The sequence below is a fragment of the Vulpes lagopus genome, chromosome 16, assembly GCF_018345385.1.
Source record: "Vulpes lagopus strain Blue_001 chromosome 16, ASM1834538v1, whole genome shotgun sequence".
In the NCBI taxonomy this organism is placed as follows: Eukaryota; Metazoa; Chordata; class Mammalia; order Carnivora; family Canidae; genus Vulpes; species Vulpes lagopus.
The window spans coordinates 47,803,698-47,818,822 of record NC_054839.1 but is presented as its reverse complement, the minus strand read 5'-3'; the positions used below and the strand labels follow the sequence as shown (position 1 = coordinate 47,818,822).

At 33.9% G+C, this 15,125-nt stretch overlaps 1 protein-coding gene across 1 annotated transcript in view; it reads left to right on the top strand.

Moving 5' to 3' along the window:
* The window catches only part of PCDH17 (protocadherin 17), a 96,264-nt gene that overhangs the window by 26,037 nt on the left and 55,102 nt on the right, over window positions 1–15,125 (top strand). Inside the window, exons 2-3 of the mRNA XM_041731198.1 lie at window positions 7,133–7,191; window positions 7,325–7,497. Coding sequence (XP_041587132.1) covers window positions 7,133–7,191; window positions 7,325–7,497 — 232 coding nt within the window. The remainder of the gene's footprint in view (window positions 1–7,132; window positions 7,192–7,324; window positions 7,498–15,125) is intronic.

The window sequence follows — 15,125 nt, the reverse complement described above, 5'->3', positions numbered from 1 at the left end:
GTAGTTTATTGCATACGTTATAATTCCTGATCAGATCTCAGATGCTGCTAATTTTACATTGTTGAATGTTGGATATTTAAAATATTGCCTGGAGTCCGAGCTAAGTGTATGTTTGTGGAATGAATTTACCCACTGAGTCTCCGTCTCAAAGGTTAAAAAAAATAATAATAAAATTAAAAAAAAAAAACAGACGTAGAAAAGCAAAAGAATGTCTAGGATACCAGCAGTTTAGAAACCACTGCCACCTATGTTTCCACACCAATGATTCTGGAAACGCCAGAGCCCTTTGGTTTGTCAAAAATTGTTCTCTCCATAGGAAATTTCCTGACTGCCCCCATGAGTCTGTTAACATTCCGTGACTCTGTCACGGGAAATATAAGAGAATATTGGCAAATTATCACCAAGGTATTGTGTGTGTGTATATATATAGCACTAATCACAGATTGAATTCTAGCATTTGCCGAAATAGCATCTATGATGGTGAAAACTAACCATACAATCCATCTTTCTAATGATTGAATTATTTTTTTCTCTTCCTTTTGCAGGAATACTTTTGGAAAATAGTTTTCTGATTTTTTTTCCTTAGAAATTAATTAGAAATGGGACTCAGAACGATGAGGTCTTTATTTTTCTTATCCCACAGTTGTCTCATTTTCTAGTAATCTAAATATTGTTTTAAAATTGCTCAGACTTTCATTCGCTTATCATTATTTCACGATTATTACAGTGCTGAATGTAGGATTTAAGTGTAAAAGTTATAACAAGAATTGTCTTCGGTAACCAAGAAATATTCATATATTATCTCATATAAAATATAAAACTACACATTTTAAACAGTATATCCTAATTTTACCACCAAAGTTGCAAAATTATTTTGAAGATATTTTGCATACACTTTTGGTACATCTTAGATACTAATCATTTTATATTAAATGCCTTTAGAGGGCAGCCTGGGTGGCTCAGTTTAGCACCGCCTTCGGCCCAGGGCATGATCCTGGAGACCATGGATCGAGTCCCACGTTCAGCTCCTGCATGGAGCCTGCTTCTCCCTCTGCCTGTGTCTCTGCCTCTCTCTCTCTCTCTCTCTGTGTGTGTCTCTCATGAATAAATAAATACAATCTTTAAAAATAAATAAATAAATGCCTTTAGAGTCCTTACAAAGATATTCTATTCACTTCCAATTGTAGAATCAATTTACAAGACATTTTCTAAATGTAAAAACTCACTGTTTCTGAGGACGGATCCCAGTTCTTCACAATATAGCCATGTTTGTTTTCTGCATTGAAATAAGAAAGCTGTTCCTTTGTTGGAGTGCTTGGCTGGCTCTGTCCGTAGAGCATGCAACTCCTGATTTCAGGATTTCAGGGTCACGAGTTCAAGTTCCAAGTTGGGCTTGGAGCCTATTTGAACAAAGAAAAAAAAAAAAAAAAGCTGTTCCTTTGCAATAAATGCAGTCTGCAAACTTCGTTTGAAGTGTTTATGTTATGGCTGGGTAAATGGGAACTGTGCACAAGAAAAACATCTTTGAAATAAGTGAAAATTTAGCTAAATAATTCATACTAAGGTGGCTATCTTATAGAACTGTTGCTTGGGTTTGCTAGTGTGGCTAAATAGATCTTTATATCTTGAATCCATTTGTAGTCTGTCCAAATGAATATGGAACTTCTACATAGATTTTAATAGTTGGCCCTGTGTAACTTTAAAAGACAAAGTTCAGAAACAGTCTTTATTGAAGATATTTTAATAAAAGAGCTTGTAGTTTTATAATCTTCCGTGAGATGGAAGGATCTTCAGCACATGTGATATGCAGATATCACCTTAGATTTAATTCGGAATTACCTTTTATTAGCATACAGTAATGAACCTTTTTTTGAGTGTAGAGTTCTATGTATTTTTAATCGTGTACATATAAAAACTTCATGAAACCACCATCACAGTCAGGATACTAAACATTCGATCACCCTAAAAAGCTTCTTTATGGAATGCCTAGGTGGCTCAGTGGTTGAGCATCTGCCTTCGGCCCAGGATGCTATCCGGGGTTTTCATGGACTGGATCCCATATAAGGCTCCCTGCAGGGAGCCTGCTCCTCCCTCTGCCTATGTCTCTGCCTCTCTCTCTCTCTCTCTCTGTGTGTCTCTCTTATGAATAAATAAATAAAAATCTTTTTTTTAAACTTCTTTATGTTATATCTCTCTAGTCAACCTTAAACCTTGGCATCCACTGACCTGTTCTTTGTCATAATAGTTTTTGCTTTTTGCTTTTTTGAGAACTTTTATAAATGGAATCAGACTGTATGCAAATTCTTGAGATGGCGACTTTCACTCACCAAAATGCTGTTGAGATTCATGCAAGTTGTTACATCACTAGTTTGTTTTTTTATGGCTAAATTGTTTTCCATTGCATCCATGCTCCACAGTCTATCTGTTCACCTATTGAAAGATATTTGGATTGACTCCAGTTTTGAAAAGAGAGCTCCTGTAAATATTTATGTACAGATCTTTTGTGTGAGCCTAGTTTACATTTCCTTAAGGTAAATACCAAATTGCTGTGTCAGTCTGGGTCTCTTTTTCTTTTTTTTCCTACGGATTATGCTTTATTGACATCATGTCTAAGAACTGCCAAATGTCAGGTCACAAAGATTTTCTTCTAGGTTTTACCTGAAGTTTTATATTTACATTTAGACATATAATACACTTTGACATGTAGATATATATACATATGTGTGTATATATACATATATGTACACATACATACACATGTTAAGGTTCATTTCTACTGAATTATCTATTGAATTGCCTCTGCCACTTTGTCAAAAATCAATTGGCCGTATTTCTGTGGGCTACTTATAGACAGTCTCTCTGTTCTATTGGGCTATGTATCTTTGCTGTCTACAGGACTACACTGTCTTGATTAGTGTAGCTTCACAGTAACTCTGAAAATAGTGTGAGTTCTTCAACTTTATTCTTTCTCAAAACTATTTTGCCTATTATAGTCACTTTGCTTCTCGTTACAAATTTTAGTATCCTCTATAGGTATTTACAGGAAACAATACTGTAAATATGAATGTTATTATGTTACATGTACAGATTATTTGAGGAACATTGATGTCTTTACCATATTGAGTTTTCCACTACATTAACACAATATATCTCTTCATCTATTTAGGTCTTCTTTGATTTATTTCATCAGTTTTTGTCATGTTCACGGTACAGATTCTATACTTGTTATTTCAAAATATTTAAATTTTCCCCCTCTCTTTTTAATTTACCCTTTATTTTTCTTGCCTTATTGAGCATACTGGGTCTTTTAGTAGAACTTACCCAATTTCAGCCAACATGGTTCAGTTTCAATAGGTGTTTCCTTTTGGTTTTCCTCATGGATGCATATTTTTAAAATCATGATTTGTTTTCTAGAGTTATAATAGGATGAGCAAATTGTAGAATATGTAAATATATAGTCTGATATACTTCAGGAATAATTTATTGACTATTGCTGAAAAAAAATCTGATTTTGAATATCATTTATAAATTGACTACAGTTTGCTGAGTAATACAGAGGAGAAATACATAGAGGCAAATAATCAAAGAAATGTTTCATATCATGCAGACTTATGTGCTTTGTGTGTTTAAGTGATTACTTGTTTATATCTCTGTGTTTTCAGTGCAGAGGAAAGTAAAGAATATCTAAGTTTTCATGTTCAGCAAACAAAATAACAAGAAACAAAAAAAATTAGACAAGGAGGGAGGGACTCAGTCTGTCATGAGCAAATAATCTCTAAAAAATCCCCAAACTTTTGGCTTTGTATCTCGACTGAAAAAGAATAAAAAGATCCTCATATTCTAAAGTTTTTAAAGTGTTTATTTTGGGACTTTTCTGTAACTACCTATTAATTCCAGGTACTTTAAAAAATAATAAACAAATTATATGTTGTAAAAGTAAAAGTCACTGCATTCAAGTTGAGTTTGAAGAGAAAACATTAGTTTTAAGATTAGTATGAACGGAAGAGGATAAAATTTTCAAGAGTTATAAATATTCATATTTAATTACTTTGCTGAAACCTAACAAGCTGCAAGTGTCTGACCTCAGATTTTACTTTTTTCTTAGACTTAAAAGTTAAGATTTAGAGATATGCAAGGTAGAACTAAATTTTTAGAGTACATTATTGGAAAATATCTTAAGGCCCTTTTATTTCTGAATTAAATGATGCTGTGGTACATATGGCTTTTGTTTTGGGTCTATTTTCATTTTTCTATGCAAATACAGTTATTTTATATTCAGATTATTTTAAATGAGTTTTCTGACACTCTTGGAGCCTGGATAATGAAAATGTTATTTTCTGTATTAAAGCCAGTGTGGTTTTTATAGTGAGTTAGTTATATGTTTGTTAAAGGCCAAATGGCTATTTCATTATGGTAATTATAAGCACACACACAATTTCTCACATTTCTACCTATTTTAGTGGGTAAATGCAAGCCGTATTAGTAAACTTCTGATACTCTGCTGCTGATTAAGTTGTACATTTTTTAAAGTTGTACTTTGTGAAATTCTACAATAATAAACCAACCTTTCTTTCTTTCTTTTTTACATCTTTTTTATCTCTTTCTACTCTCATTCTTCTTCCTGCATATGTATACCTGTTTGTCTCTCTCTCCTGTTTTTCTCTTGCCTTTCTCCTTTTATTTTTCTCACCTTTCTTTCTCTTCTAAAACCTCTTCCTCTTATGTTTCTATTTTCATCAGAATAACATTTGGTAACAATGCTATTGCTCAGTGTTCATCAAACACTCTGATGCATACCTGCAAACATACACACACGTGCACATGCACACAAAATAGCTCTTCATTCGGTGGGGAAATGTATTCTAATTCTCAGTGTAAGTTCTGTATTTTATCAGAGCTATTTAGAAGTTTACTAATAGGCAAACACTTTCAGATACTGTCCCTGTTAGAGCAGAGAAAGGAAAAGTTTCCCAGTCTGTCTCTCTGTGTCTAACTGAATAGGAATCCATATCCTGTGATGCTCCACCTAATTAAAGCCTTAAAACCACAAGGTAACTTATAATAGCATTTATGATAACCAGAGTTTCCACTCACTTTACATTTTGTTCTCTCCCCAGGATTCTGTTTTTCTGAAGTGTTCTAAGATATCCATGGCTTAGTCTTTAACTGACAACAAAAATGGGTTACATACATGTTTTTGACCAAGTCAACAGATTTTATTAAGTTAAAATGTGGAATTTCAAGTAATTGAAGTTTTAAAAATTGGCAACATTCTTTTTTTTAAAGATTTTATTTATTTATTCATGAAAGACACAGAGAGAGGGAGAGAGGGGCAGAGACACAGGGAGAGGGAAAAGCAGGCTCCATGCAGGAAGCCTGACTTGGGACTCGATCCCAGGTCTCCAGGATCACACCCCAGGCTGAAGGCGGAGCTAAACCACTAAGCCACCAGAGCTGCCCAAAAATTGGCAAAATTGTTTTGCAAATATTTTGCCCCAGTGTTGTTTTCCACCTACTTTTTGTTTTATTTTATTTTACTTTATTTATTTTATTTTTTTATGTAGGCTCCATTCCCAGCATGGAGCCCAGTGTGGGGCTTGAACTCATGACCTTGAGTTCAGGACCTGAACTGATGTAAAGAGTCTGATGCTTAACTAGCTGAGCCACCCAGGCACTGCCTCCCTCCCTAATATTTTTATTACATTGTTATCCTTAAGAATGGATAGTTTACCATTATAGAAATAAACACTAAGATGCTTCACAGAATCTAAAACCTAGTAAAACATGTTAATGAAAAATGTCTGTACCACTACTAATTAAAGTGCATTAGAAGTAAAAAATGTTTTGACCTTGTTTGCCTTCATCTTTGCACTTTGATAAAGGTCTTTTGAACAACAACAAAAGACTATAGATTAAGAAATTTATGAGAGTATTTACTGTCCCCAAACTTTTAACAGACAGTGAAACTTAGTACATTAAGCTATTAGTCTGAACATGTCTTTTTTTTTTTTCCAGTAATAGTTCAAAAAAACCACACACACAGAAAAAAAATAAAATTATGACATGAGAAAAGAGTACTAGTTGTTTAAATTAACTTTTTATAAGGAAAACACATATTGTATTACATTAAGCCTTACCTTGGGCCCTCTTCTTCATGAATTGTATGCTCCGGTGTCCCTGATTCTTGCATGCTGGGTGATCTTGTATGTATCCATAGCTGCTTCAGAGCACAATGGTGTGATATGAAGTGATGCAGAAAACAGGAGAACCTTTGTTGCTGAGTCAGCTGCAAGAAGAAGTGATGTGTATGAATGTACAGTATAGGGAGATCTATGAAAGATCTAGTATCTTTCTCCCAAAAGACTCTGTTCCGTGATACAAGGAGAATTCAGTTCTTTTTGGCAGACCTCCACATCAGTTTGGAAGCAGTAAAACAACCACAAAAACAAGCCTGGTTTCTCAATGTCGTTACTCTCAATATTTTAAGTAACATTTTATTTCTTTTTTTTTTTTAATTTTACTTCACTCTGAATAACCAGAAGTAATACCCTTTTATTCTGTATAGTTTGAGTTCAATGCCATAGTCGGAATGTAGATGAGAATGAATTATAGAGATGAGTTCAGCCATATGTGCCATGCTTGTAATTGTTATTGGCAAAATTTGAAGTAAAGGCCCTGTCTCTCTTAATTGAGGAGTGGATGACTTTAAGTGATATTACATCAAGGAGGGCATAGAGTCCCAGCAGATGATGTAATTATGTTTAAAAATGAGTATTATTAAATAATTCACACTTTTAATATGGAGAAATTAGGTCATTTTTCCACTCCTCCCACATATGTTCAATCTTAATATCTAAGTCATGAAACAACACAGACAGTGTAGTAGCAGAGAATGCCAGTTATGACAGGCTCATTGTTTACTTATTAACAGGTAATTTGTGGACCGGAATCATTTAATTGTTCTGAGTACATAATTACATGTCAGCAATTTCCAATTTAATTAAAATGTCCAAATCTGAAGATTAAGGGAATTTTTGAATTATTAATCATTTTTCCACTAGGAAATCTTGTTGCTCTGCAGGAGATTTGTCCAGTGTACAACTATACGTATTTTTTTCCTTCTCTTTCGCAGACAGACAATTTTCCCGCAGAGCCCAATTACATGGGCAGCAGGCAGCAGTTTGTTCAAAGGTAAGGCCTATTAAATAACTTTCTCGGCTTCCCCATTTGCATTCGTGTCAAAATTGCTTTGCAAGAGACTACACTTCAGATTCGGACTCGTAGAGACAACACTTTCTCTTCTTTTTCTTTATATGTATTTCAGTAGCTCCACGTTTAAGGACCCAGAAAGAGCCAGCCTGAGAGACAGTGGGCACGGGGACAGTGATCAGGCTGACAGTGACCAAGACACTAACAAAGGCTCCTGCTGTGACATGTCTGTTAGGGAGGCACTCAAGATGAAAACTACTTCAACTAAAAGCCAACCACTTGAACAAGGTGAGTGAAGCCTTCCAATGCTTACAAAGTGTAAAGCTTAAGCAATCATTATAAACCTATTAGTACGAGAGTTGCAGTTTATCACGGTGGAATGGACCATTGATAATATATCAAAAGAAACAGCAAATCCTCAGCTTGTCCCAGATAGAAAGCAACTTATTCAATACCTCAGTTAACAACAGGAAGAGGAAGGGCATGGATATTAGTCTATAATCTTCTTAAAATGAGAACTTGACCTAAGTCACTAGATTGTTCTTATCTTTATGGGCATTTCTTAACCCTTCCCATTTTGTGTTTTATTAGCAAGGAAAATAGGGCATATGTTAGCTAGATTTGCACATCTTAATATACTAACTTACAAGATTAAATTTAGTAAATGCACCACTTTTAGGTAAAAAGAAAACCTGACTGGGATTTTATAACTCTTAGCAGGGTTTATTTTTAGCACGGATTGTAGCTTCAATGTGGTTTTTCATGAGTCAAATTATAGCGAAGCAACACTTTTGGCTACTTTTTTTGATTTACATCTAAATCTGCATGGATGTCAAATAGACATGTATTTGTTTACCCTGATAGAGACATAAAAAAGAAACACTTCTTATTAAATACACATATTTTTTTCCTGAAAGTCTATCTTCAATGTTTGATATGCCTCCTTTTTATTAGTTTTGATGTTTTTATCATTTCAAACACAACAAACTATTTGCTACTGATTCACCCAAAGAGAAGTAAGCAACTCATGTGTAAAACTTAGATGCAATGAATAAGTTTTTACATCTCGTTATAAAAAATGAAAAGGACTGTTGTATAAATGGTATTTCAGAATTACAAATGCATGTTATATTTGTTAATATTAGTTTTCAAAATACTAATGGCATTTAAAATATCTAATATTTATTATTTCAGTTTTTTAATGAGAAGCTACATTTATACTATGCGACATAGTCACTTATTCTTGTAAGTCATTTATTGATTGACAATTCATAGAAAATAATTTTTTTCCTGTAGTGCAATCTGTCATGTCACACATACTTCAACAGATATGTTTATTACTTTCTCTAATCATGTTGAAATGTTAATATACACATTCACACATATATAAATTCAATGCAGAAATAAATACATATGTTCAGTATAATATATATTTATATTTCTGCACTGAATATAATTATTCTGGATTTATTTTAAGGTTGGCCTCTCCAAAAGCCTTCTTTTTATAAGTAATAACTGCCAGATATACCATAGCAATTTTTTGTCTAACAATGCAATATTGCATTTTAAATTATTTTCAATAAAAAGTATTTGAATGCTTATGGAATATTCATAATGCCTACAGATTTGAATGTTTACTTAAAGTGGCTTAAATGATATTGATGGGTTTTGACTATAGCGTATTATAGTATGTTAATTTTTTAGACGAATTTTAAATAATGGGTTGTTGGATCTTAATATGTGAATACAGAACCTAACATAGACTCGTTTATGTGTATAATAAAGTGATTGACAGATAATGCATTGGCTACTTTTTGTAAGGCTGCATAAAGTAAAGAGTTTGCATTTATTATATCTTCATGAGAAACTGTATTAATCAAAAAGTTTATATGCTGTTCACATTAACTCTAAATTTTTTTCATCAACCAAGTGAGCAATGTATTTGATGAGAAGGGGTAAGGACCCCTATGGAAAAAGGAAGTGGTTTTATTTATGTCTGAAGATGTAATTTGTACTAAAAATCTGTTTTTTCAATTTTGATATTAGAAAATAATACCTTAGAAAGGTGGCTATTGTTCTTAGAAGAGTATATATTGGGCATATATTTTAGCTAATACTACACATAAAAAAAATTGCTAGTCTAAGAGTGAGAATGCTAATGCAAATGTCTCCTCTAAAACAAGAGTTTCCACACATCCTTATTAATAAATATGGGAAAGTTATAATGAATCTGAAAGCCACACTTAGATAATCTATGAATTATAGGAGAGACACTGACCTCTACTTTAAAGCATGATTTTGGAGGATTAGTTAAAATAGTATTTCATTGATTCGTTGACTGTTTATAAACTCATTTTTTAATAAATATCTATACATCTTTTCAACACGTGAGGAAGGTTAGATTCTTTAGGAACATCAAAAATAAATTTGACTTGGAGCCTGCCTTCAAGAAACTGTATGTAACTAGTAGAGATGGGAGATCTCTCTCTCACTTTCTCCTTCTCTCCCTCTCTCTCTCCCCCTCCATCTCTCTTTGTCATTTGCCTCTGTCATCTTACCTATCTCCCTATCTATCTCCATTATCTGTATGATCTTTTTCTTCCCTTTTTCTTCTTCCTTCCCTCTCCCTCCCTCCCTTCTGCTCTCTCCCTTTCTCCCTTTCTTCCTTCCTTCCTCTCTTTCTCTCTTTCTCTCTCTTTATTTTCTTTCTTTCTCCCACGTATCAATGTTTATGCCTTCGATCTACCTATCTAGATTCAAGGAGGAGACTAGCACTTACTGAGCTTCTACAATTTTCTATAAACACTGCTAGTTGCATTTCAAGTTTGGAGTTTTATCCTAGGTCTAGATATAGCCAAAACTTGTGTCTTTGATACACAACTTTGCCTCCAAATGGGAGGATTTGCTCAAATAGACAATCTGATTCACTGCTATGACTAGATATCAAACAAAATTGAAGAATAAGTTAAAACCTGAGTTCATGTATGCAAACCTTAAGGGAGAACATTAAAATCGTTCATATGCATTGAATGAATCATTCAGTACTTAAAACTTATTATCCTATTTCGTTTTCATTGCATTTATAAATAGGTAAGTACTGTTACTCTCACATTTAGTGTGTATTAAGAAATTTTCTCAATATTCTATAGCTGTAAATAGTGAAGTTAGCATTAGAAATAAAATGACACGCCTTCAGAACCCACCCTCTTACCCAGTGCTTTATACTATTCACATAATGAACAGTTTACTCAGAAATAATTTTAAAATGTTTGAAGAAGCAATCAGCCATTGTCTTGGTCAATGTACTCTTGTTAATTTATTTGAAAAGCATCATGAGAAGCAATGCCAAATTGATTCAATGCACACCTATAAAGAATAATTTTCTTTACAGATGAAAGATGATGACAGCTGTATTTAAGCAATTATGTCAGATTTCAAATATTAAACCCAATTTTTAATACCTTTAAAAATTTCTTAAAGAACAAAAGTAAATTTCCTCTTAGAGGAAAGAAACCAAAAATTAAACAAGTTTTTTTTTTTTGCTTCCCTTTTTTGCAGATTTTTCCCATTTATTCTACTCCTGTTAATTGTGTTTTTTGCTACCATCAATTTAATCACCCCAAATATACAGCACTAGTATATGTTACTCATTATTTTAGCAAAAAATATTTGTAAGGGTTCAGTAGTTAATTGAATGGGTGATGAACAGCACTACAGCTAGGGATAGGTGTAAGGATTTTATATTAATAAATCCTCTAATAGAAAGAGGTTATTTTAGTTTCTTTTAGTGGGATTTTAAAAATTCTCAAAGAATGCCCTTAGTTTCTTTATATTTGATTGCATTTTTTACCTTGCCTTTCTATTTGTCAATTAGATTTTCTCCATACTCCCTTTGCCAAATATTATAGGTGGGTAGGTAGGTAGGTAGGTAAGTAGGTAGACAAAGCAATCCAATTTGACCACTTTAAAGAAGTGCCTGTACCTTTGAATTTCTGTCCTACAGAAAGTCTGGTACAGACTACAGAATCCTGGTCAAGTATTTTGTTTGTTAGCAATGACATTTTCCTTCTTTGAAAAGATTTAGTAAGCCTTCCCTAAAATTCAGTAGTCTATACTGATTCCCAAATAATAAATGTGTAGAATTCATGAATGCTGATAATTTCTCTGAGCTCCTTATCAATAGCTTAGGACCATTCTCAGTTTTTCAAGGATAGTCAGTCTTCTGCTATCGAAACCAACTTCTTGAATTGAAGCCACAAGCTAGTATAATAGCATCGCACATGGTAAGTGTTGACAGCCTTTGCGAGGGATGGCAGTGGAACATCACCATGGGGGAATCTAAAATACCTTCTCGGTGACCAGCTGTTGGTCCCTTCCTCTATAATTGGATTCCAGTACTTTTCTGATCCTCATAAGTTGCTTCACTCAAATTCTTTCTCAATTCTCCTTTTAATTAATTGCCGTTTAATTTCTTCTTCTTCTTTTTTTTTTTTACTATTCAATTCTGTGCCTCCCCTGTCCTTCCTCTTCTGCTAGAAAATCTGACTTCCTAAATTACATTCTGGATTCAAAACATTTCACAATGGAATCCCTGATTAAAATCTAATACAAATAAAATCAATGGAAAGTTGAGAATGATAGAAATACCAAATAAGCCAGATTTGCTTCAGTGAATTCAGTTTTAAAACAAAATTACATTCTTAAGGGTTGCCTTCCTTCTTCCCAGAGGACATTCTGGAAAACTACAAAAACTAAAGCTAATGGATTTTTGTTGTTGTTATTCCCCTCCCCCTTTTTTTAAGACAGTGCTTGAATTTTGTTTGTGGGCCCCATATTCAAAACAGGATTAGGCCACTTTAAAGGACTGCATATTGGTTATGTGATTTCAGAGTTTGGTGAGCCTCTGAGTCCCACTCCTTCAAATCTGCCTCCCTAATTTACTGCATAATCACTTCAGTTTCACCATATTTCTAGTTATGTTTGGAAAGGAAATGTTTAAAGTTTCCACAGCCTATACTTTACCATGAAGGAATGATTTAAAAAATGAAGTAATAGGGAAATAGAAGAATAGAACGTGAAGCTTTTGTCCACCAAAAAGGGGTCGGGCCATATATATAGGATTTTGGAGGGGGTTATTAGACAGGATTAGGACCCTGAACACAATTTTGACCTCCTTTGCAATTTCCTCTAGAACTGACCCATAATGGGAAAGTACCAGCATAGTACTTTTATATTCATTCTCAAGCTTCCATTCTGTTTTCTGTGCTGCACTATGGTTACTGCAGCTCTGACCCTTCCAATCCATCGCTGCTTTCCCCCAGACCTTTCTAAAATGGACAACAGCAAATTGCTTCTACATACATAAGGACAAGGAGGTGATGGCAACGTCCATCCTCTCAGCAGCCATCTCACAATCTCTGAAAATAATCTTAAAAAGAAATGCTGCTGTAAACTTACTAATAGTCAACTTGTCTTTGGAAGAAAATAGAAAATTATTGCCATACACGGGGGACGAGAAGGAACTGTTGAGTATTTAATGTCAGGAAGAAATCATTTACGAATTTTTAAAGGCACTGCTGCTTTATGATTCCAATATGTGGCATTTAAGAAATTGTATTATTTGCCAAGAATTATTATTTTCAAGCCCTATAAGTTTTTATTGGACTGCACTTATTGAAGAGGACCTTAATATCCACATTTTCACTCTCTTGTGCTGTCTTTTAGGACTTGCAGAATTCATCTGGCTTTACATTTTACTGAATAAAATATTCCCCAAACTGTGAGCAGTTTCAGCTTATTTTTGATTACCAAACTTGCAAATAGTCCCATAGTTCACCTAACTTTAAAAGTTTCAATGACATCTCTTTTACTCGTGTGCAAACATCTGCTTCTAGAATCCAGCAGCTGGTATCATGAAAATAGAGAGATTTTATCACCCTCACATTTGTTCTCATCGTAAAGCCTCCTTAACAAGTGTTGCATGATTTACTATAGACTCAATGTGTTTTTGAGATTCTCTTGCTTTTAGTAAGCACAGCAATGACTTTTGCTAAACACTCCAATTTGGATGTTGGGACAGTATTTCTCAAACTTTTAAAAACTCATTTTGCCTTGGGGGAGGGGCACCCTTCCCAGCCTTAGAATTATTTTATCTTTCAAATACTCCAATACAACCAGAGGATTTTCCTATAATAGTGTTTTAGAATGACATTTTTTTCATTTTTACAAGTAAAATTCTATAGTAATTTTATGTAGACCTTTATGAATATTGGAGTATGCCTGTAAACTCTAACAATCTAGAAAGGTTTTCAGTTCATCTGTTAATTGAGAACTGAGAAATAATGTTAATAGGTCTTAAGTTTCTTTCAAAAATTTTCCATTATTTCATTTGAAACATATAAGCTACTACTATTGTAAGTTCTCTGTTCTTTTGAAAGCCATGTTATGAAATATTAGAGTAGAAAGATTTTTGAAGTATAATTTCCCTGTTTTGTAAGTAAGAAAGCAAACAGGTTCAATGACTTTAATAGAATCTTCAAAAAAAAAAAAAAAAAAAAAAAAAAAAAAAAAAAAAAAAAAAAAAAAAAAAAAAAAAAAAAAAAAAAAAAAAAGAATCTTCAGTTAGAGGCAGAGGCAGTACTAATTCCAGGTTTATAATTTGTTGGTCTGTAGCTCTTCGTGTCTTTCCATTCCTATAACACTTGATAAAGAAACTTCTGTGCGGGATCCCTGGGTGGCACAGCGGTTTGGTGCCTGCCTTTAGCCCAGGGCGCGATCCTGGAGACCCGGGATCGAATCCCACATCGGGCTCCCGGTGCATGGAGCCTGCTTCTTCCTCCGCCTGTGTCTCTGCCTCTCTGTCTCTCTCTGTGACTATCATAAATAAATAAAAATTAAAAAATTAAAAAAAAAATTAAAAAAAAAAAAAAGAAACTTCTGTGCCTCTAAGCAGGTACTTCAGATGTGTCATCACATTTCATTTCTTTATTAATCTAAATATGTAAGCAGTTATGATTGAGAGCTTAATTCTTGATTCTTTCATATATATTGAATAAATATTTAGTATGCTTATATATTATATATATAATAAATATATTAAATAGAAGCTCCAAAAGGTAAAAAAACAAACAAACAAAAAAACTATCATACCGGATGTAGACATTGACACTACTGTGTTATTTGTCACCAAGTATAAGGATGCATGTATTTCATCCCTGGGCATAAGATCTACACTTCTAATTGTAGGTCCCTGATATTTTCTTGTGCACCAAGGAATAATGACTCCAGGAGAGATTTTCATCGACTCATTTATATAATTACTTTTTTCTTTTAATGAACAACTGTGCCAAGGATGCAACGATGAGCTAATGCACAGGCTGGGTTCTCAAGGAGCTCACACTGTAGTAAGATATTTGACATATAAAATATGAGGTTGGTGCAGTGAGAGATAGACCCCAGGTATACTTGGAGTCATGAGAAAGAAAACCCAGCCAACATTTGGGCAGATCAAAGAAAATTCCTGGAGGAGACATGTGAGCTGACTTCCTTCAGAAAATGTTTATCTCACTTGGCCTAGAGATGTTGGGGAGAGAGGATGACAGGGCACTCTCAGAAACACAAGTGAAGTAAAGCAACGTATGGACACATGTGAGTAGGAAGGTGTGAGATTTAGAAAGAGGTGTATGACACAGAGATGACAAGCCCGGTAATGGGACAGCTGACAGGGAGCCATTAGAGGTTCAGGAGGTAACAGTTCAAAGTTTCATTTTAAAGAGATTATTTTTGTCAATGCCTGGGGAGACAGGGATACTCTAAGAAGCTGAGAAAGTAGTCCAAAGCAAGGTGAAATGAGGCTCAAAGTAGTAAAGAAGTAGCAGGAATGGAACTAAGTGAAAGATTAAAAACTCCTTTTTATA